This window comes from Malurus melanocephalus, unplaced genomic scaffold, assembly GCF_030028575.1.
Source record: "Malurus melanocephalus ecotype Western Australia unplaced genomic scaffold, MMel_1.1 scaffold_32, whole genome shotgun sequence".
NCBI lineage: Eukaryota > Metazoa > Chordata > Aves > Passeriformes > Maluridae > Malurus > Malurus melanocephalus.
The window spans coordinates 1,850,129-1,870,943 of record NW_026623264.1 but is presented as its reverse complement, the minus strand read 5'-3'; the positions used below and the strand labels follow the sequence as shown (position 1 = coordinate 1,870,943).

At 39.4% G+C, this 20,815-nt stretch overlaps 1 protein-coding gene across 1 annotated transcript in view; it reads left to right on the top strand.

Moving 5' to 3' along the window:
* Positions 1–366: 366 nt before the first annotated feature.
* EYA1 (EYA transcriptional coactivator and phosphatase 1) overlaps positions 367–20,815 on the top strand; it is a 145,138-nt gene continuing 124,689 nt past the window's right edge. Inside the window, exon 1 of the mRNA XM_057363930.1 lies at positions 367–449. Within this exon, the coding sequence (XP_057219913.1) occupies positions 417–449 (33 nt within the window). The 5' untranslated portion in view covers positions 367–416. The remainder of the gene's footprint in view (positions 450–20,815) is intronic.

Genomic DNA, 20,815 nt, shown 5'->3' with positions numbered 1-20,815 from the left:
GCCGCCCCCGCCCAGCGCCGGGCACACACAGCCCGGGTGCCGCTCCCCGCCCGGCCCTGCCCTGCCCTGCCCTGCCCTGNGTAGAAGAGTTCCTGGCTGCTTTTTATTCTTCTGCTGACAGTGAGCACAACGGGGCTCTCGCTGCCTGCTTTTGGCTTGCATGGATTTGCAATAAACAGCTCAGCTATGTATYTATTTTCAAGAATGATTCAATTCTTCAAAGGCAACTGCTCCCAACTTGTGAATACTTGTTAGTTACTGGAAAGTTGCAGGAGTGAAGATCAGCTTCTAGTTTCATGCCAGCAAATTAATCCAACGATGTGGTACTGTCTTTTCCACAGGTGTGWGTGTGCTAGGACTGTCTGAACCTCCCTGTAGCTAATAGCCTGTATATCATTTGGAAGGAGAAATCTTCAATGGAAGACCCCGAGGGAATAAATGGGAAGTCTGTAAGTAAACAGCTTGTCAGTCCTGACGAAAAAAAAAAAAACAAACCCAAAAAAGTTGTGGCTTTTAAAATGGCAATTATTTTTGTGGCAACCAAGGGGGGAAAAGTCTTAGAGAGCTGCATGTACTTTTAGTGATTGGAAGAAGCAGTGACTGATGAAATTAATTGAGAGATGGAGGCTTATGCTAAAGTACAGAAAATTAAGTGTAGCTTTAAAAATATTTGTCTTCAGTAACTTGTACTACAAAATAATGGTTGTTGCTTTCTCTAGGAAATATTTGGCCTGCTGCATTTATGCTGTTAACATTTTTATCTGTTAGAGAGTTTTCATCCCATTAATTGAAGTTATTTCCCTTTGCCTGTGTGAATATGTGCAAATACTGCTTCTGGGAGAAGTGGGTGCAACTCTGAGCTGCATCATAAGAACAGTGGCAAAAAAAACGTAGCAGCGTTGTTATTTCTTGTAAGTGCCTGTTTATAGAGTCACAATAATGAGAAGTTTTGCAAACTATCAGGCACAATTAGGAGTGTTTCATGCATGATCAAATGATTAGTTGTGTGTTTCGGATTTGTTAGTTTTGTTTGTGACATCATTCTTGGCACTAAGTGAAATTCAAAATGCTACATATATGTTTTTATTCTGAATTGTTTACCATAAATTGTGCATTTGAAACTGTGCAATTGAGACTGCCTTATTTTTACCAGTTGTAAAATAAGTCCAAAAACTACTATTTAGTATACTTAATTAGATTTATTTCCTGCATTTTTTCTGATGTGTTTATTTTCTGCATTTGACTCTACTCTCTGTATTATCTCTCACTCTTACCTTTGTATTCTATGTTTCTCTATGCAGTTTCCCTGATGCTTCCATTGTGTTTTCATGCAGCAAYAGAATAGAAAAAACCAAGTCCCTTAGCAATAAGACTGTTGTGTTGCGTGTTTTTGTTACACTTCATGTGTAGTGTAATTTTTGCTGTCTGAAGCAATATGGCTTTGATTATTTTCCAATGTTCATTTGTTCCACAGCCCTGTCTCTGTGTGTACATTTGGGTATTTCTCCATCGCTGCTGCTGCCATGTGTGGACAGGACCCGTTAACTCTTAGGGAAAGGGTGGCCATAGTTACCAGCAGGCACCAAACAGGGATGGTCCTGTTTGCAGCTGCATTGCCAGAGCTTTCAGCACCACCCAAGCTCCTCGTTGTGTGTGGAGCCAGGCTTTCCWCCATGCATGAAAAGCCTTTCCCTGGTGCTGTCAGGATTTTCCCCTCTGTGTGCTGAGCAGGGTTTGGGTCGGGTCACTGTGTGCTGGAGCTGTGTGTAATGACAAATGTAACTCACCTAACATAACAGGAGCATYGAGGGAAATACTTGTTCATGGCTTGGCACCACCAGCGCCCCTGTTGGGGTTATTCATTCCATTCCTTCTTTTCACCACTTAGTCCAGAGAGCCTGTAAAAYGCTTCACTTGCTCAGAGTTTCCCTTCACATTACCCAAGTGGGTGGTAGTTGTTGATGCTATCAGGATTGTCAAAATCTAAACCAGCAACTGCTGAATAGACCCACTGCACTGGCCAGCACTCAGGCTTCTGTCAACGAGGACTGGAGAGCCCAAAAGTGCATGACACGGGRCAGGGTGTGACTCTTCTGATGGCAGTGTCATTGGAGAGGTTTAACATTGGGGTGTTAAACACTGGAATCAGATCCTCCAATTAGGTTTCACCTGAAATCATGCAGAACTGGACAGGCTGCTGCATTTGCAACAGCCAGTTGACAAACAGAGAGATTTCCTAWAAGCAGTAGTGAAATTTCCTAAAAGCAGAAGGCAAAATAGTTTCAGCGAAAATAAAGATGATGGCGTGAACACTGTTTTTGTTTATTTTGCTCTGTGTGTGTGCATAGAAGGAAAGAGAGGGTGAGGGATAGATTAACACTCTGTAATTAGAAACCAGAAACCAAAACCTGTTTGGGATTTAAGATCCCAAACACATGTAGTGACTTCTAAAACCTGCTGCTAGTCCATAGGAAAAGAGGGAAACTTCCTTACAAATACCAGCTGAAAGGTAATTTGATTTTGCAACTGGCCAATGCAAACTAGTTGGTGGAAGCAATTTCAGGTACATGTGGATAAGGGAGGAGCTTTATTCAACAACTGAGAAATGAAGGTAGATAATGTTTTAGGAAGACTGAGCTAAATGGACAACAAAGTACCAGGAGAAGGAGAAAGTAAAGGAAAATGAAAGAAAAGTTATCAGACAACAGTATGAGAGAGTAGATGTGTAAGTACTTTGCCACTGTCTTTGGCCAAGATTGCTCTTTTGAGGAAGAGGATGACTGATGTTGCACATGGGAACAGCCTGTCMGTGTGGATGTGTTCAGAGGATACCATAAAAAGCCCAGTAAACTCACTTCTGCCCTTCTGTTACCCTCATRCAGCTGAGAGAGTATTTCAGCCATTTCCTAATCGAGAAACGGTTCTGATGGTACTGTCACGTGTTTGGTTTGTATTCTGTAGGAACTGAATTTCAAACTTGGGCTTGCAAACATGAACATTACATCTGCTCCTGCCTTTCCTTTGCTAGGTGCTTGAGAAAGAAGCACAACACAAATCTGAAGCTGGCTAGACAGAGGATATCAGTTCATTATCCTGTCTGAAAATTCACTGAAGTTCTGTTTCTTTCTTTCCAAGTCCAAAAAATACTTTGAAGCTTGTTTGCTGATGATTTATGCACCTATCAAAGAGGGTTCGTTCATGTTTCATCAAGCTAAAACAAATGGCTGTTTTTTTTAATTTGCATTTTCTTCACCATCCTGAGGGGTCTTTTCTGCCTGCCAGTTATTTGCAACAAGTCCCACTGCTCAAATATACTTGAGAAATAAAAAAACAGCCTCTTGTTTTAATTCTTTTTTTATATGAAAATGTCATTTTGGCTATTAGAGAAATTCTGATTTTTAAGGAGACTGAAAATGGATAACAGTACATCTTATACCAAATCTATTTTTAAAAAAATTATGCAATATTATCATGGCTTATATTTGTGTTAGGATAAGTCTACGAGTTCCAAACTTGGCATTGGCATGAATCCATTGCCCTATAAACCCTCTRGAAGCCCTAGAAACATGACAAACACTGATAAGATTCAGCATGATAACCCAGGTGGTTAGAGGTACCCTGATGATGACTTTAAAAAAATAACTAACTCCAAAAGGGCACTGTAGAGGTCAGCAGGTATTTTATTTCATTTGATTTGCCTATGATTTTTTTTAAAGAATTACATGAGGTTTATTTATTTGCAAAAAACAGCACAAAATTTTCACGAGTGAATATTGGCATATTTTCATCAATTACTGCACCCTCTGGGGATATTTTTGGAGGGTATTTCTTCCATAACTCTCTCTCTGGTAGCGATATTAAATTATTATATAACATGAAATAATTTTCATTCCTACCCTGTCCAGGCTCATCATTGAAAATTCTCATTGCAAAAGTGTACACCAAGAAGCATTTTCAGCAGTATTTTCGATGATGGAGTTTGCCCATCTGGAAAACAGAGCRAAGGCTCTGAGGCCCTCCGCAGTGCAGTTAGATCCAAAGAGTTTGTACCCCATGAGCCAAAAAAGGAGGTGCTCTTGGTCCACTCCAGCAGTTAATCCTCTCTGATTCCCCCACAGCCCCCAAACCTCAGCTTTCAGTCAGCGCTCTGGGCAGCCTGGCTGCATATTTCCAAATTCTTTCTCCTTCCTGCTGCTCACTGGACACTTCTCTCCTGTGAAGCCCATGCCACGTACCAGGCAGTGGCACTTTGCACTGAAAACTCGCCTCGTACCTCCACCAGTGGAAAGAAACAGASCAAGTAGTTGGTTTCAGGAAGAAAGGGGAAGGGGGAAAATWAAAACCCAAACCAAAAAACATCCAGCACCTGGCTGCAGCAAAATAATGAATTTTGCAGCAAACATGCGAGATTCTGTGGAATCTTGGAAAAATGCCAGACTCCACGACCACAGAAATGCTGAGTCCATGGGGCCCAGAGAGAGATGGCTGGGGCAGTTCACATCTCTCTGTCTTTGTTTCAAGCTCCTTGCAGTCTTACTGAGGCATCGGATTACACTCTCTTCACATTTTCAAGGTTATCTTCACTACCAGAAGGGCTAGAAAGTTCATTTTGTTTCAAGGCGAGCCGGGATCCGGCAGCACAATTCTCGAGCGGTTTCAGAGGCCACTGCCATGCTGGTGGCATGGCTGTGCCTGCAGGCACGGCTGGTGACAGCCAGACGTGACCTCCGGATTTGAGCAGCATCATCAATGACACGTTTGYCATACTCACTCACATTACCCGTTTGTCACATTAGGGAACAAAGTCTGTGGGGAAGTAGGGTGAAAACGTAAGTATTTATCTTTGGTTGAAAACTAACAGCACTGTCACTGTGAAAGTCATGTACGTGCTGCCTAGTTTTTCCCAAAGACTGGCAGGGCACTGTTCTCCCTTCTGTGTTCCCCTCCTGCTCTGAAGAAATGCGTGACACGCTTCCTTTTTGGAAAGCTCTGCAAGGCAATAACCAACAAGCACCATGCAATTGCAGTCTGTAACTGAGCTGTAAAATGTAATCGCCTACACCCTTCCCACTCCCCTTCCCCTCTCTATCTGCAATTGGTGGAATATTGGAAACATAAGCCACAAAACTCACTTATTACACTCAGTAAGTGTCAAAAAGAATGAACAGCCGGAACTAGGTGATGTATTTAAGTTCCCCAAATTGAAATGAGCTGTTGCTGGGCCGTCTATAGCAACTGCTCAATCMGTAACTATTGATAGAATTTTTTCTTTCAAAACATTTTAGCAAAAATACTCCTGAAAATATAGCAACTGCTCAATCAGTAACTTTTGATAGAATTTTTTCCTTCAAAACATTTTAGCAAAAATGCTCCTGAAAATTGTAAACTGTTTGTGGACAGTTTGAAAACATTATTCACTACAAACTCTTCATCTGCGTTTGCAGACACATCACAGAGGAATTCTGGTTGGTTACTTGAAATGAACTTTCCCTAATTGGGGGCAGAAATCCTACAGTGCCATAGGCAAAGGTGCTTGCAGCACTGACGGAGGTGCTGCTACGCACAGTTTGTAGTGTTGGACATATTCCTCAGGGTCACAGAGACCTTGCAGGGATTTCCTTGGGGTCCGTCAACAGTTAYCACCAACTTACCTTGGTTACAAATCTTTGGTTCCTCAGAGAGGTGAAACTTCTTTGTTACGACATGAAACATTTTTAGATGAACTTGTAAAAATGGGTATATAAGAAATACACAACTCATCTGACCTTTTCCAGCCACTATATAAATGCACTGTGTGCAACTGTTGTGTGTGGAGCCTCTTCTTGAAAGTCTTGATGAAGTTGTAGCTTAGCCCTTAGCAGTAAAAAGCAAACTGCCAGAGGAGTTTATTTTCTTTTTTACTAGGTTTTCTGGACCATTGTTCCGCTCGAGGAGCCATGTTTGTTAGTTTTGGCTCTCTGACTTCTCTTCCTTAAGGATAAACTCTCCTTAGGCAGTTGTACAACTATTCACTAAAAGACTGCGTAGCAGTTTATTCACAGCCCAAGCTCCAGCCGAATTCAACTGTGTGACTTCCTGGCTTRAGCAGGGGTGCATCCGTAATGTAAATACCTACTGGATTTTGTGGAAAACCAGGAGGTTTTTTTGTTTGTTCTTGTAAAAGATTCCTGCGGGAAGCTTAACTTTAATGTTGGCATCCAGCCTTCTCTGCTGTGACTCGGATACTGATCTGATTTTGTGCTTTCATGGACATTTTTATATTTGAAAWTTTTTAATTCAACATTAGCTTTGCTTACAAGCTACAGAGCAGAATAAAATCGCATTACAAACATTGTAGTATTAGATTTTATCACCATTTATTTCTTCTCGTCTGCCCAGGGATTTCTACATGTTCGGTAGAACTAATTTGCAGTCAGACACTGAGGTCTTCTAGAAGGCCAGCAGGCTCCACAAACTAATTTATCCAAATAACCAATCCCTCATAGGCCAACCATAGAAGGACACCAAAATGGCCTAAGCAGGCAAAGCCCCCTTTTGAAGTCTGGAATGTTTTGACTGACTTGAAACAGGCGGCAGGAATGAAGGGATAATTTTCAGTGACCCATGGGACTTTTTTGCCATTTTCAAATATTAGGTAAAACAAAGAGAAATTGCTTGTTCTAATTTAGAAAGACTTAGCAATCCGGAAGGTAACCAGACTCAGAATTGAGTACTAAGGTATAGAGCTGAAGTTTACTTAATGCATTGAAGGTTTGCATCTGGGTATGTGGTATTTACACACCCACACATACACAGGCTGCTTTGCTTATACATGTACATACCTAAACGTTTTTTAAATTTTTTGAATTAAAAAAACTTCAGTAGAAGAATGCTTACACAGTATCAAGCGAACTACCTGAAATTCTGTTTTTAAATACATACTGTTTTTCTTGAAATAATAATTTATGATTAGAAGGATGTGTTTGTTGCTGCTTCAAAAGCTGGGATAGTCACTCAGATGCCAAGACTTCCCATGCCATATCTGTTTTCTTCCACTCCCTGTCCTGGTCCTGTGTGAGTAAATGTGGAAAWTAATAATATTTAAGTGGGTTTTCTAGTCTAAAGTACTCTTGCAGATACAAAGGAGAAGTGTTTTGATGCATACATAAACCCACAATTTTCTATGAWTTCTTCTAGGGAGAGAGAGAATGTGAATATTTAAGAATAAAATTAAAACTTTATAGATCAGGTATTTCACGTTCAACTGCTTGAATGTGTATCTTAAAGACATTGTTGAGCAATCACATGGATTTCAGCGGCATTTTTTTAAATGTGCTCTTGTAAATTTTATCTCAAGTGTACCATGCATATTTATGTGATATGTCAAAYCCTGTATTTAGCAACACTAATGACACAGACCAACTCCAGCTTCATCCCATGACACTGACTCACAGGTGAGCTGGAGCTTCCCAGCAGAAGGAATGTCAGTAAGGATCACTAAGCCAGTAGTGAGGCTGCTCTACCTGTGCCTAATAGAACTGTGTTTCCTTAAAACAGTATTTTGATGAGGATTTTAGTCACCAACTCACCCTTTTCCTTCAGGAAATCACATTTTGGTGGTTCTTGGCACGGCGCATTGCTGTGCAGCTCACGTGTGTGTCCTGATAACTGTATGGATAGCAGTGTCCTGAGAGGTTCAGGTTGGCAATTAAATATTTATGRTCCTGGGTTGGGCTGTAGCTATCAYTATTGCTCCTACATGCACAACAAAYTCCTAGTTTTAGTTCATTATTTTACACRGGATATTGAAATAGAAGTTTCTCCCAATTTCAGATTTCTCTTGAAAYRTTTGTTCTTACCATKRTGCTAAGGTAATAGACGAATACAATAAATGACAAAGAAATCCTCTTTAAGTACAGTTTCCAATCCTATGTATACTGACCTCGGATTAGTGGATTTCAGAAACATGATGTTTAAATTAATGTTATTTTGGTGTGAGTGTATATATGTGTGTCTGTGTGTGTCTGGGTGCATGGAACGTATTAGATTAAATTAAGTTATGTTCCAGCTTTTACTTGAGGAATATAATTTTGTTAGTAGTTAATAATGTTAATGCCATGATTTTCTCATATTATGTTTACATATATGGCTACAGTAAAATCAAATTATATTTGCTGGGGGTAAGATTAGTCAGTCAGGGAGCTGTTTACAACAGGATAAATTAAAATTTAGACTTGGTAGAAAAGAGATTCTTCTCTGTTTCTGTCTGCCTTGCTGTAGCTGTGCTGTCTAGACTGTCCTGGAAGCTGTAGACTCAGTGGTCTGTGCACAGCACAGCAGCAGAGTCTGGCAGCGGGCAGGAAAGCTTCGTAGGGATTTCTCATCAATCACACAGAATTTGTCATTTCACCTTTTTTTTTTGGCATTCAAAGCCTAATATTCTGCCACCGCCATTCACATTGGGAGGACTTTCCATTGTACTGACAATGCACCTCTGCAACGGTGCCGTGCAGCAGATGGGAAAAAATTTCTTCCCAGTTCCTATGGAGATCAGCTCCTGCCCCAGAGCACAGGATTTGATTATCCTGGTTATAATTTACAGAGCTATAAATGCTGTTAATGGGCATGAGTCAATGAATGAAATTGCTTGAAGATAAAAAGTTCTTTATTCTTCTGTATCTTTTTTCTCATTCTATTTTCAAAGAAGCAAGTAGGAGAGTAAGTAATTTCAGACACGCTTTCATACCTTATGCTGTGGAATAACATTAAAATATAATCTCAGGGTTGCATTTGGACAAATGAATGGGGATTCAAAGAGTGAGAGCTTTTAGATTAAGCACTGCTTGGGTGCTTGTAGATTCAGGCACTTGCTCTTGCTWAATGTGTGTTTAGTCCTGTAGATATTTTTAGAAAGTAAGCATGATCTATTTTTTATTTTATTTTTATTCTTAATAATTGGACATATTTTTCATGTTTGACCACCCTTTTAGGCCTGTAAATAATTTAAAAGATCTAAAAGTATCTCAGTATTCAGAATCAACTAGTTAAATGCTTGTATGCTTGGCTTTCACCTTCAGTTATATGTCCATGAAGGAAGAATCTAAATTTAGGATTACCCCGTTCCACTTCTATTTTTCTATTCTAGTTTGAAGCATTATTTTTTTGGGGAGCAAGCAAGGTGTTATTTAGTGGTAGACTGATGGGTGCCTCATATCCTCATCCTTTGGAACAATACTTTGAAGAGGGAAAAGGTGYAAGATCTATTATGTTTTTCTCTGTTTTTTTGCAAGGCATTGTAAAAGCTAAGTGGCACATCAAGCAGGTTTATATAGTGCAGACACTGCATAAATCCTCTGCTCWGTCTCTGTAAGGGCTCTGTGCTGCCATTATGCTTTCTATAAACAGAAGACAAGCACTCTGCCAAATCCTCGCAGCGCTGGGCATCAGCTCTTTCTGTTCTTAGCTTGTCTTGTTTATTGATGCTCCAAGGCTGTCTTATTTGCCAGTATTGCATCCGCTTTTGATCATCAGGAGCAAAGAGTATCTTGCACTTCTTGATAGCTGGAATCTCTATCTTTGYAATTGCTTATCCATCTGCATTTTTAAAATAAAATAATTACCTCTGATGAGTGTAATTAATATGATAGTATTTTGGTCTCACTAGTGAGACTTAAAGACAAAAACTACTCAGAAGGAAACACTTTCAGGGCTGAACAGAGAAACAAGAACCTYGTGTGACTACTTGAAGGACACTCAGGTTGGGACTGGCAGAGAAGAGCAAGAGGTATGTGAGTGCCACCAGACTGGGTTAGACAATGTAAKTTAGCCTGATGTCCTGTGCCTAACAGGGACAGGTGACAGACAGTTAATGAGAGTAGGAGAAAGAGAGCAAATCCTGCTTTTGGTAGGATGGAAGATACACCCAAAACACTGTGTTTAATACTGTCCTTTATGAACTTGCTTTTATTGGGATGTGTGTGTGTTTTGATTCTCTGTAGCCATGAGTTCCACAAGTTATGCCTTTTCAGAGAAAGTGGTTTTGTTGTTTAATGCTTTCTGCATGTTAACTGCAGCAAAAACATGGGATTGTTTAGTTTTTCTGACATGAGAAATAATGACTTGTCAATCTGTGTCCACTTCCTGCAGTCTCTTTCCTGATTCGTTAGAATTCTGTTGTTTTCATGACAAAAAGGTGTCTCTTCCAAGCTGAAGAGCCTTGTTTTTTCCTGAGGCTGCTGCTGAGCTTTGTGTGAGAGATTCAAGATGTGAGCTCTCTGGCTTTATGATGTTTTCTGTTTCACTCTGTGTTTCCTCCCTAATAATTTTAAACATTAAATCCACTCTTTTGACTGCCATTGGCCACCGAGGCGTTGTTTTCAGAAAATTATTGGCAACAACTGCAAGATCTCTTCCTTGGGAACTGTAGATAATTTAGTGCTTATCCTTGTCYGTTCTCAGTCTGAGTTCTCTTTTACTTTGAATTTATCAACAGAGAATTTCACCAGTGCTTGTCATGTGTGGTCACCATGAAAGCAGTTTTCTGTAGGCAGTTTTACTTTGAGCTGACSTGAGTCATTTAGCAAATTTATAACCTTGCTGTTTGTCATCTTTTCCAGGGCATTGATGTTTAATAGAGCAGGTCATTTTGGAATTCCACTACTAACATTTTGGAACCTGCCCACTTACTCTGTTCCATCTTTAAATAGTAATTCATGACAGACCTTTTATTTTACCTTATGACAAATTGTTTAAGAGGTTTTGGCTTGTGAGAGCTTTTCTGAAATCTAAATATACTACATTAACCAAATCATCCTTATCCAAATAATCATTAACTCCTTACAGAAATGCAAGTAATCTTGAAGTTATGACTTCTCTTTACAAAGCCATGCTTTCTCTTCCCCATTACATCATATTCCCATGTGCCTACCAATTCTCYTGTTTATTATAGCAGCTGATTTGATCATGCTTCCATTGTTTTAGAGCTCTGGGGTGAACTCTTGGATCTGGCTGGTTTGTGTCTCTTCATTTTGTTAATCTTTCCCAAAGCTTCTGCTGWTACTTTGTTTTAAAGCTGTCAGGGTCTTCTCTTCTTGTATAGTGAATATCATGCAAATAATTAATTTAGCTATTTCTGCAATGGTCTTGTCTTTACTGAATTTTCCTTCGTAACACAGTTGAATGTTGGCTTTTTGCATGTTTTTCATAAGGTGTTTATATTAATCTGAGACAACAACAAATGGTTCTTACAAGTGCTGTTTGGGGGTGGTTTTTGTATATATAAATACCTGGCTTAGTGARATCTGTGGATTATGTGCATAATGTATAAAAATACAATACCAGAAAATGTGGGGGATGAACTGTATGTTGACTTCCAGGTGACACAATTAAAAGACAGAAGCTTCACAAATTCCAAGAAATTATGTTTGACACATGCTTACCTTGCCAATTTTAAATATACTGTGAACATGTCTGGCAGCATGACTGAATGCATGTTTGCACCTTTGGGACCTCTACTTATTTCTTAGGAAATGGAAAAATATTCCTGCTATTGGAATATAATAGTTAGTAACTTTTCCTGTTTACGTACGATAGGAATCCAGGTATTCAAGGCCTTCCTAACATCAGTACTGGTTTTAGTAATTAGTATTAGTAATTAGTATTAGTAATTAGTATTAATAATTAGTATTAGTAATTCTCTTTTGTTGTTTGATTGTATGTTTTGGAAAGTCATCTTACACAGTTTTGCTAAATATTAATAAACCCATTAGTTTGTCTAACATGCTCCTGATTTTGGAGATTTGGTTTGTGTAGGTGGGCAGCTGATGTCCTGCTCATGGCTAAGGCACGGAGGGCAGTGGTGCCTCCTGCCCAGGCTGATGTCCCAGTGCTGCTTTCTGCTCATGACACTGCTGGGGACAGCCACCCTCTGAAATGGAGAACTGAGCAACGCAGGCAATGGGACTTCTCTTTGTGTTAAAGGTGAAACAGCAACAACATCTTATTTCAACATCCCTGAAGGATTTTTAAACACCCAGTTTGAATAATCTTTGAGCTTTGTCCTTCTGCCTGTTTCATTGAAGGTGAACTCTCCAAACTATATCAAAAAGAATTAGGTCACAGAAATGGTACATAGATGGCATTTTTGGGGCCATTTCCTTACAGTAAATAACTACGGGAATGAAGTTGCAAAACAAGCATAGAATACTCTTTGTTACTGTTTGAACCAACAGGTGCTCCTTATGAATTTCCTTTATCTTTGTGAGGTTTTCCGGTTTGACTTGGGCTTTTTTTTGGTGTGACGATGTGTAAAGCTTTTGTGTGATGATTTGTATTTGTATCAATGACTGAAGGCTTGGTKGGAGGTTTTATGATCTATGCAGATGTAGGAATACAGCACTGGGGYAAGATCTTAGTGAAGCTTTTTGTTGTTTTGTTGTTGTTACAAAGAGTTGTTTAAACAATTAATTTGGAGATGGAACAGACTGTCGCCAAAAACAACTCCCTTCTCCAGCTGAGAACTGAGAGGACAAAATCTTGCTGTCCACATAGCCAGACATTTGATGCATGAGCTGAACAACAGAGCTCATTACAGTGAGGAGTAGTAGTGTTGTTATGGCTGTGATAAAAGTAGGATTTAAGTGAAGGAAGATTTGTAGGAAAATGTGGTGTCTGTTTATAAGGTCAAAATGATGGAATAAGAAGCTGAAAAAATTAAATTTTAAGTGCAAGGACATTCAGAACCTTTTTCACTGAATATATTCAGTTTTCAAAAATGGCTTTGAATGGCTGAATTTTTTTTATGAATTTGTGTTGAATTAGGTTGGCTTGTAAGGTAGTCAAGGTTGTAGGAAACACCAGCTGCAGCCACCTATCCCCTGTTTCTGTTGCCATCCAGTCTTTTTGTTAAAAGCTCTGTCTCCAAAACTCTTTTCTTCCCTTGCTAGTAAAATTTCTGGGTAATTCTGATTTATGGTCTGACTCAAAAGAGTTAGACAGATAGGTTTTGGGAGAGTGGACGCATAACCTTCCAGCAAAATTYGCATCATGACAGTGTGTTTTGCTTTGGTTTTGGAATCTGCATCTCACTGACCAAGAAGCGATAATGCTGTGAAACATTCAGTTATTTATGTAATATTATTTTAAGCTCAATAGTACCTTTGTGGATGACAAAAAAAAAATATAATATATCCTTTATATCTAGGGGAAGATCAAAGATCCATTCTGTCAGGTGGCACAGAGAGAGGAAAGAGAAAAGCAARCTGTCACTTAAAGAAATCATGTCTCTTCACTTTGTTAATCTTTAGAAAGAGTCTTTAGAGCAACATATGATGGAAGAGTACGTTTTAGAGTTGTAAGCCCATTTGTTCTAAAAACAAATTCCGAGAGTTGAATTTCTTATTTTTTTAAACACCCTATTTATTTTTTTAAATAGATTTATTCAATACCTTTAATAAGCAAGTCAGTTGCTATTTTTTCTTGCCTTTTAGTTGGACAGATGCACTGTTTGAAGATTGGCTCTTATGCAGGGCTTTGTTCCTGTTGTTAAAGATCAGTAACCAGTCAGATCTTTTGACTCTTGGGTCTCAGGTAGTTCAGCACCCCTGCCTTTAGTGGGCACTTGCAGCCGGTGCCTGCCTCAATATTTCTGGATAAATTTAGAGCTTGGGACTGAAAAGACAGCCTGCATCATCACTCCTATGCCTTGCATCCAGGCAAGTCAGTTGGAATGCAAAATGTGCGGTTCTGGTCTTACCTTGTGCTCTTTTCTTTCTCCACTTTATTCCTCCTCTTTCCCATCTCTGTTGCCTTCTGTTCAAGAAAAATGTGTCCTAATTAACATGCATRATTCGTTTAGCATGTGAGTTGTGAATCCTTGACCACCAAGGGTGCTCAAACCTAAGCCTTACACAGTCTGGTACTAGCACAGTTTGGTATCTGAGAACAGCCTATACCATCATGAGCCCAACTTGGTCAAAATATTGCAATTAAAGGTCCGCAGCAGACAGGAGCTGTTTTGATTTTAGGTTTTATACCTTCTTCTGCTTCTGTTTTTGGGCACCAGCAAAACAGCAGCTCCAAATCCCTTTTCTGTCTCTTCCTAGGCATCTTCCAAGAAAGATTTAATCCAATGACCATTGAATTATAATGACATGACAGAGATTTTGTCCCCTTGTTGAACTCCCCATGAAATGTTTTGTCATGTAAGTGGGAGGAGAGCAAGAAGTGTTAGCAAAAAGAAAACAGTTGTAATACCATAAAATTTTGAAAGCATTAATTGCTTTTCTTTATTAAAGATTTAGACAGCCTGTGTGTGGCTCGTTATCATGGTGGGATGTGATGAATTCTCTGTACTCGAAATGCTGAGATGTATTGGCTCCTTGTCACTTGTGCAGGGTCACCCCAGCACCTTTGACTCCCTGAGCCTTTTAGAGCACGATCACTCTCCTGTGTGTTCCTGCACCTTATGGCAGTCACAGTGTTGTGCAGGAGACGGCTGTGGTGAGAAAAGGTGAGCAGGAAGGAGGGAACTGCACTGTGTAGTGTAATAATCCATGAGCGGGTAATAAAATGCTGTGGAAGATAACTCTGAACAGGAAGTCAGGCAAGCAAGCTTGGGAAAAAAAAAAAAAAAAAAAAAAAAAAAAAAAAAAAAAAAAGAAAAAAAAAAAAAAAAAAAAAAAAAAAAAAAAAAAAAAGGACAAGTAATTTGTTCATTCCTTTTACCTCCAGCTGAAAGTACTCTTCCACTTACCAGCCTTTGAGTTCTTATCTTTGTTTTCTTGTTTTCCTGGGACAGAACAGAACAGTCCTTTATTTCAGTTGATAAAGGATCATAGCAGCACATGCTTGAAAAATTRTTTGTGCCTCTGAGCTCTCAAGTCTTATATAACCTGCCGTGAAAGTAAAAATGGATGTTAAATATTTTTCCAGCATGACTTTGAGAGTTATCAATTATGTACTTCTGCTGATGAGCATTTTGACTATTTGCTTACTTCACACTAATGCCAGATTTACACCGATGCTGTTTAGGTCATCCTGAGTCCTTTCCTGAAGCGCTKGTACACCTTTGGCTTTACTCCCATTGACTGTCAGCTTGTGCTAATAATAATCTGTGGATCTCAGCAGTTTTTGCCAAAAAGCCAGTGCTCTTTTGGGGATTTTTTTTCCCGCTGCACTCATCTTATTCAACCACTGATGTTTTGTGCCACTCTAGTTTCTCATTGTCAGTGGCAAAGTAGGAAAACATTATTCGCTGCAAAGTGTTCACAGGGCGTTCGGCATTAGAGACAGCTGCGAGAAATAGAAGTCCTGTCCTTCTTGGTTTTGCTGAGCAGTTGTGGATAGTTTGTGTCAAACGAACTCAGTGGGAGATTTYATGTTGTTGTTACTGCTGTTACTTAGAGAGGACTGCAAACTCTTGCCACATTTTTTATTGCACATGGCATTTGCTGTCATGGAGTAGTTTCTTTTCTTTTTACAGTGTTGCTTTGCAAATGTTTCATGCAGAAGTATCTTTAATACCAAATCCGTGTGAGATGCAAGATTAGAGAGCATTATTATTCTGCCTCCAAGACTTGCACCCTGCTGAGAAATTGTGAGGGTTGCATTTATAAATTAAAGAGTGTTRTCAGAAAAAAGCAGCGCTGACAAACTCAACACATTTTGTGCTTTAACATTTGTTTTCTGTGAGTAATTTATAGGTATAAARGTAAAATGTTAGTAAATTAAGTGAGAGGAAGTGTTACCCAGGACCTGTRTAGGTCTGCCAAGTAAAATAAACASGACTGTAATGAAGTGTGTGAGGGGGGTRTTAGCAGAGCTGTCGAGGCTCTTGGAGGAACAAAACAAGCATCATTGGGACCATAAACAAGCTGACCATGTGGAGTCCAGGAGCTGGGCTTCTGGAACAGAGATTCGCTTAATCCACCACAACCTTTCATTTTACTGTTCATGAAGGAGTTGTTTTAAAACTTCATTATTTTTATCAGTTCTGAATCTGTCAAAATGGGAGGACTGGATTAACTGGCTGTAACATCTGATGCGTTTAATCCAATGTCTTTGTGTTGGCCCACTGTGCCCAAACTGTCACTATGGCTTCATGATTGCTCTGCTGACACTTTTTAAACACCTAAAGCTTCAGTAAGGAGGAAATGAAATTTCTCTGCTTTGTGATCCCTTGTGTAATTGSATGTTATGTTCTGGTGGCAAGGAGGGTTTTTACATTAAGACAGTGATCAGACTTTGGGATATATGAATCGTCTCCTCAGTTCTCCTGCAAACTGCTTATATGACTGTGGTGCCATGCAGTTTGTCTCTGCCTATTCTCTGTCTGCAAAATTGGACAGTAATGTTTTCACCAATCATATTATTTTCACTAATCATTCATATTATTTTCACCAATCATATTAGTCTAAATAATTTGAGCTAGTTGTAATAAACTTCTGTTATGTATAGAAGTTTCACTAAGCACCGTCTTAAAATCCTGAGCATTAAATTTTTCCTTTTGAAAGTAAAGTGAGAGTGCTGGACATGAAAATGAACTACTCTTTGCTTTCTGTAATCAAAATGAGGAAACCCAAAATRTTCCTGTGGACATCTGTGTGTAAGTGCTAGCAGCAGCTGTATTCCAGCAGGTAAATCCAACCATATTCCGGTGGGCAAATCCAAAACACACAGAGACTGACCCATACGCTTTTGCAGTGATAAAGATCAGAAGTCTAGATTTGAACACTGTATTATCTGTCTCTATGGAGGGAATAGGTGTTCTGTGTTCAGAGCTAAAGCCATGAATTTAATCCAGAACTTTCTTCTATATTCTGTAAAGACAGTCATTTCTCTTAAGGCATGTTGCCCTGCATGACTTCTTCCACTTTGTGAGTGCACACACTTTTAATCATTACTGTTAGACATTCTATGAAAGATTGTATGCTTTGGAGCTATTTAAATTCTGGAGCGATTCTTTTATATAGCAGACTTCAACATTTTAAAATGCTAAGCACATATGTAAATGACACTGTTCCATACTTTCACATTTCTTTGTTCTCATCTGGCCAGAATATAGTATGGGAATATTTTGTGATAACTCAAATTATAGAATACATAATTTTGAGTAGTTTTATTAATTAATGCAAAGTGGTACTGAGARGCAAATGAAGAAAATGCCAGGATAAATAAAAAGAATTTTAAACTTGTTCTGTAACTGTTTGTAAAATAGGATAAAGTTAGGACAAAATAGGACAAAATAGGACTAGTCTTAGTCATCTGCTGTTGCTACTGTGTACAAATTATACTACACAAAAGGAGGGCTACGTGATACAATTTTAATAGTAGCAAGAATTTTTTATCTTGTAACTTGATTTTTTTTTTAAACAATGCAGATTTTAGAACCAKTTTTTTAAAAGATAAATATAAAGTAGTTGCCACATGTATTTCTCCTATTTAATTTATATTTAACTGTGGTTGCTCTATTAATCTTTGTTTCGAACATTAAATGCCTTCCTCATGGCAGCTGTCCATTCACTAGGACCATGACTACTGGCACGTTAAGTTCAAAGTGGAATGTCTTGCAGAATGCAGATAATATATTTAGTTCCTGTCACCAGACAGCACAAGGCACCAGTGCGTCTCGTTCTCAGAAGAGAAAGTCAGATACTTTCTCTGCAATGTTCCCCTTCAGTAAATATCATTTGGGGTTTTTTTTAGAGGAAGTGTTAGTCAAGTCTATCAGCAYGGTTTTTTTCTCTGTAATTTTTGGTGTTTTGAATACCTGGACGAAAGTTTTAAACAAAATAATTTTAAAGCCAGTGTCAGAGGGAATATGTAGGAGATTATATGGGTGCTTTTTTTCCAAAGTTTAAATATGTTTGTGACAAAAAAAATAAGCTGGAGCARGAGAACTCCGGGTCTGAATGATTAGAAGCAAGCCATTTTAAAACAAATTCTAGAAGCTTATAGAAGACAAAACTTTCCCAAGAGCGTATTGAAAGGCTTAATCCATATTTCTAGAAAATTGCAGCTGTCAGACTTTCTTTTATTACATGAGCAAAATGCTGTGTCCGGTGTTACAAAGAAGTTTGTCCACACATTTAGAAAATTAATAGCTTCCTTACTTCAGATGTGCCAAATAGAAACATGTCTGGCTGCACAGCCAGTTGTCATATTTTGATGTTCCTACTGAAAGTTATTTCTTTTGCTGTGTAATTTATGTTCAATAGTTAAGCTATGAGGAAAGACTCATCTTCATGCTTGTAAAATACATTTATAGGATGAGACCAGTGATTGCTATGCCAGTCTTGCTGCATATAGTGTCATGTGCTCCTGAGAGTGTGCCATTCCATCACAGGGAATTTCAGTGTGGAGCAACAAAGAATTGCAGTTTTGCCACAAGGAAAAACTGGTATTGGCAAATTCATGTGTATCCCCAACACACTGTGTCCAGTTTCTCCAAAGAACAAATTGGCAGCCAGCAGAAGTGTCTTACACTGATGCTGTGAGTTTCAGTAAGTTCCACCTTGTCCTHACAGGCTTTCCATCTTTCCAGTGCTTTTATCTAACCACTATAGATTACTACTTGCATTAACAGCTTAAACCTCAGGTTTTATGAGTTTTATGGATTCTTGAATCAATGTTATAATTAGCATATTGAAAACTGCATTACTCTAATTGTATTTTTTTTCTTTGTGTGTAATTTCACATGTTGAACCTGGTGTTTATTGTCTCTTACCCTGTCAGTGCACACCTCCAAGAAGAATCAAACTTTATCTTCTCCTTATTTTCCTAGYAGGATGATGTAAAGAGCACTAAGATTTCCTAATGGCCCTCTCTTCTTCAGGCTGTTCAACACCAGTTCCCTCAGCCCCTTCTCRTATGGCATATTCCCCCTAATCTTGGTAGATTCCTGTCAGGCCCATTCCAGTCTCTTATACTGGGAAGGCCAAAACTAGACACAGTAATTCRGGTGAAGTCTTAAGTGCCAAATAGAGGGAGCAAAAACATTCTTTSATTTGCTGCTTGCTCTCTTGCAATACAGTCCCATGTTCTTCAGCTTTCTTCACTTCTCGTAGCTCATGTTCAAATGTTCTCTYATCCTTTTCTGTAAATCTGCACYGAGTCWGATCCCAGCCTGCACTGCTGCRTGGGGATATYCWGTCCTGGCGTGGGACTGGGCTTTTTCCTTTGTTGAACTCCACGAGTTCCCTRCAGATCCACATCTCCAGCCTGTCAATGTCCCTCTGATGAGCTGCAGCCCTGCCCTACCAGTCTGGGAGGGCAAGCTTGGAAACTTTACAGTCTACAAACTTGTTGAGAGTACCCACACCCAGCTCTCTGCTTGTCTGTAAAATMCCAGAAAGGGTGTATTATTATCAGTCCTGATGGCACTGGCAACTGCCTGCCAGCTGGCCTTTACTGATCACAAACCTTTGAGCCCAAACGTTTATCCGATTCTCCACCTGCCTTATCTTCTACATATCTGAAAGGATACCATGAGACACTTGCAGACTCTTGTCCACACAGCAATTCATTTCATCTTGAAAGCAATCAGGTCAGTTAAGCACAAATTGCCCTTCTTAAATCCATGCTGGCTGTTCCTTATTAGCTTCTTGTCCATCATGTGCCTGGATATGGCTTCTGAAAGGATTTATTCCATAATCTTCCATGGAGACTGAGGTCAGGTTGACTGGTCTGTATTTTCCCAGCATCTTCTTCCACTTCTGGATGATGATATGGCTTTGCTTTTTCATACATTTCAGGGGTCTCCTCTGACCATTGTGAGCTCTCAAAGATGCTCAGTGTTGCTGCTTTTCCACCTTTATCCTTACAAGCTCATGTGCCATGTCTCTCTACTCCTCATGAGTAGCCTGTCCCTGCCTCCACSCTCTGTGTTCTTCATTCTTGTGGTTAAGCTGAATCAAGAGTGTCCTTTTCATCCATGCTGCTGGCCTTCTGCCTTTCCTGCCCAGATTCCTACGTACTGGAAAGGACAATGCTTTGGGGAGGTTGTTGTTGAACCATCTTTCCTGGGCCCCTCTATTCCCAGAAGGTCCTGCCAGCAGGTCCCACCCGCCCTGGATTCCAACCAGGATGTTCCCTATGGCCGCCTTATCTCTGCCCTGCTAATGCATTTCAGACATACTCCTTTCTCCCAAGAAGAGAGCAGTTTTTCAAGGCCACTCTCATCCTCTCATCTGCAAGCTTCAGAGGAAATATATTTAAATAAGCAGATATTTGCCTAGAAATCAGCAATAATTAACAGTGGCTGCCCATTTAAGCAAAAACGAAATCACATAGTAAAACCTGAGTGCAGCTTGTGGATGTAAACCATGGCTGGTTAGGTTAGGAAATTGATCTAAATGTGCTTTTTTATTTTTTTTCCCCTTTCCAAAAGAATGCAAAGTAATTACTGTGTGTTTGAATGACTATTGTTCCTKTGTAATGCTTAGGGCAGAAACACAGCCCTTGACTTCTGAGAACATGATAGAATTTTATCAATTCCTGAGGGAAGCTCTCRCTTTTGAATGACCAGCAATTTTCTGTCAGTTTATCTAATTGATAATGTTTATCCCTGTATGGTGCACATAACRGAAAACTGCTTTTGTGGCAACTTCTAAAAGCTGAAACTAGGCTACAAAATTTGATAACCACAAAAAACTATTTAATGTAGCTAAATGCCAGGGCCCAAATATTTTCCCATTATGTAATGTACAAAACAAGTTCAATACCCACATCATTAAAACAGTGCTTTTCCCTRCTTCCTGGGATGCTTCCAGTTCCCTGCCTTTTATCTTGAGGATTTTTATAAGCACGCCATTTGCTGCCCTTGTCTGCAGGGAAGGAC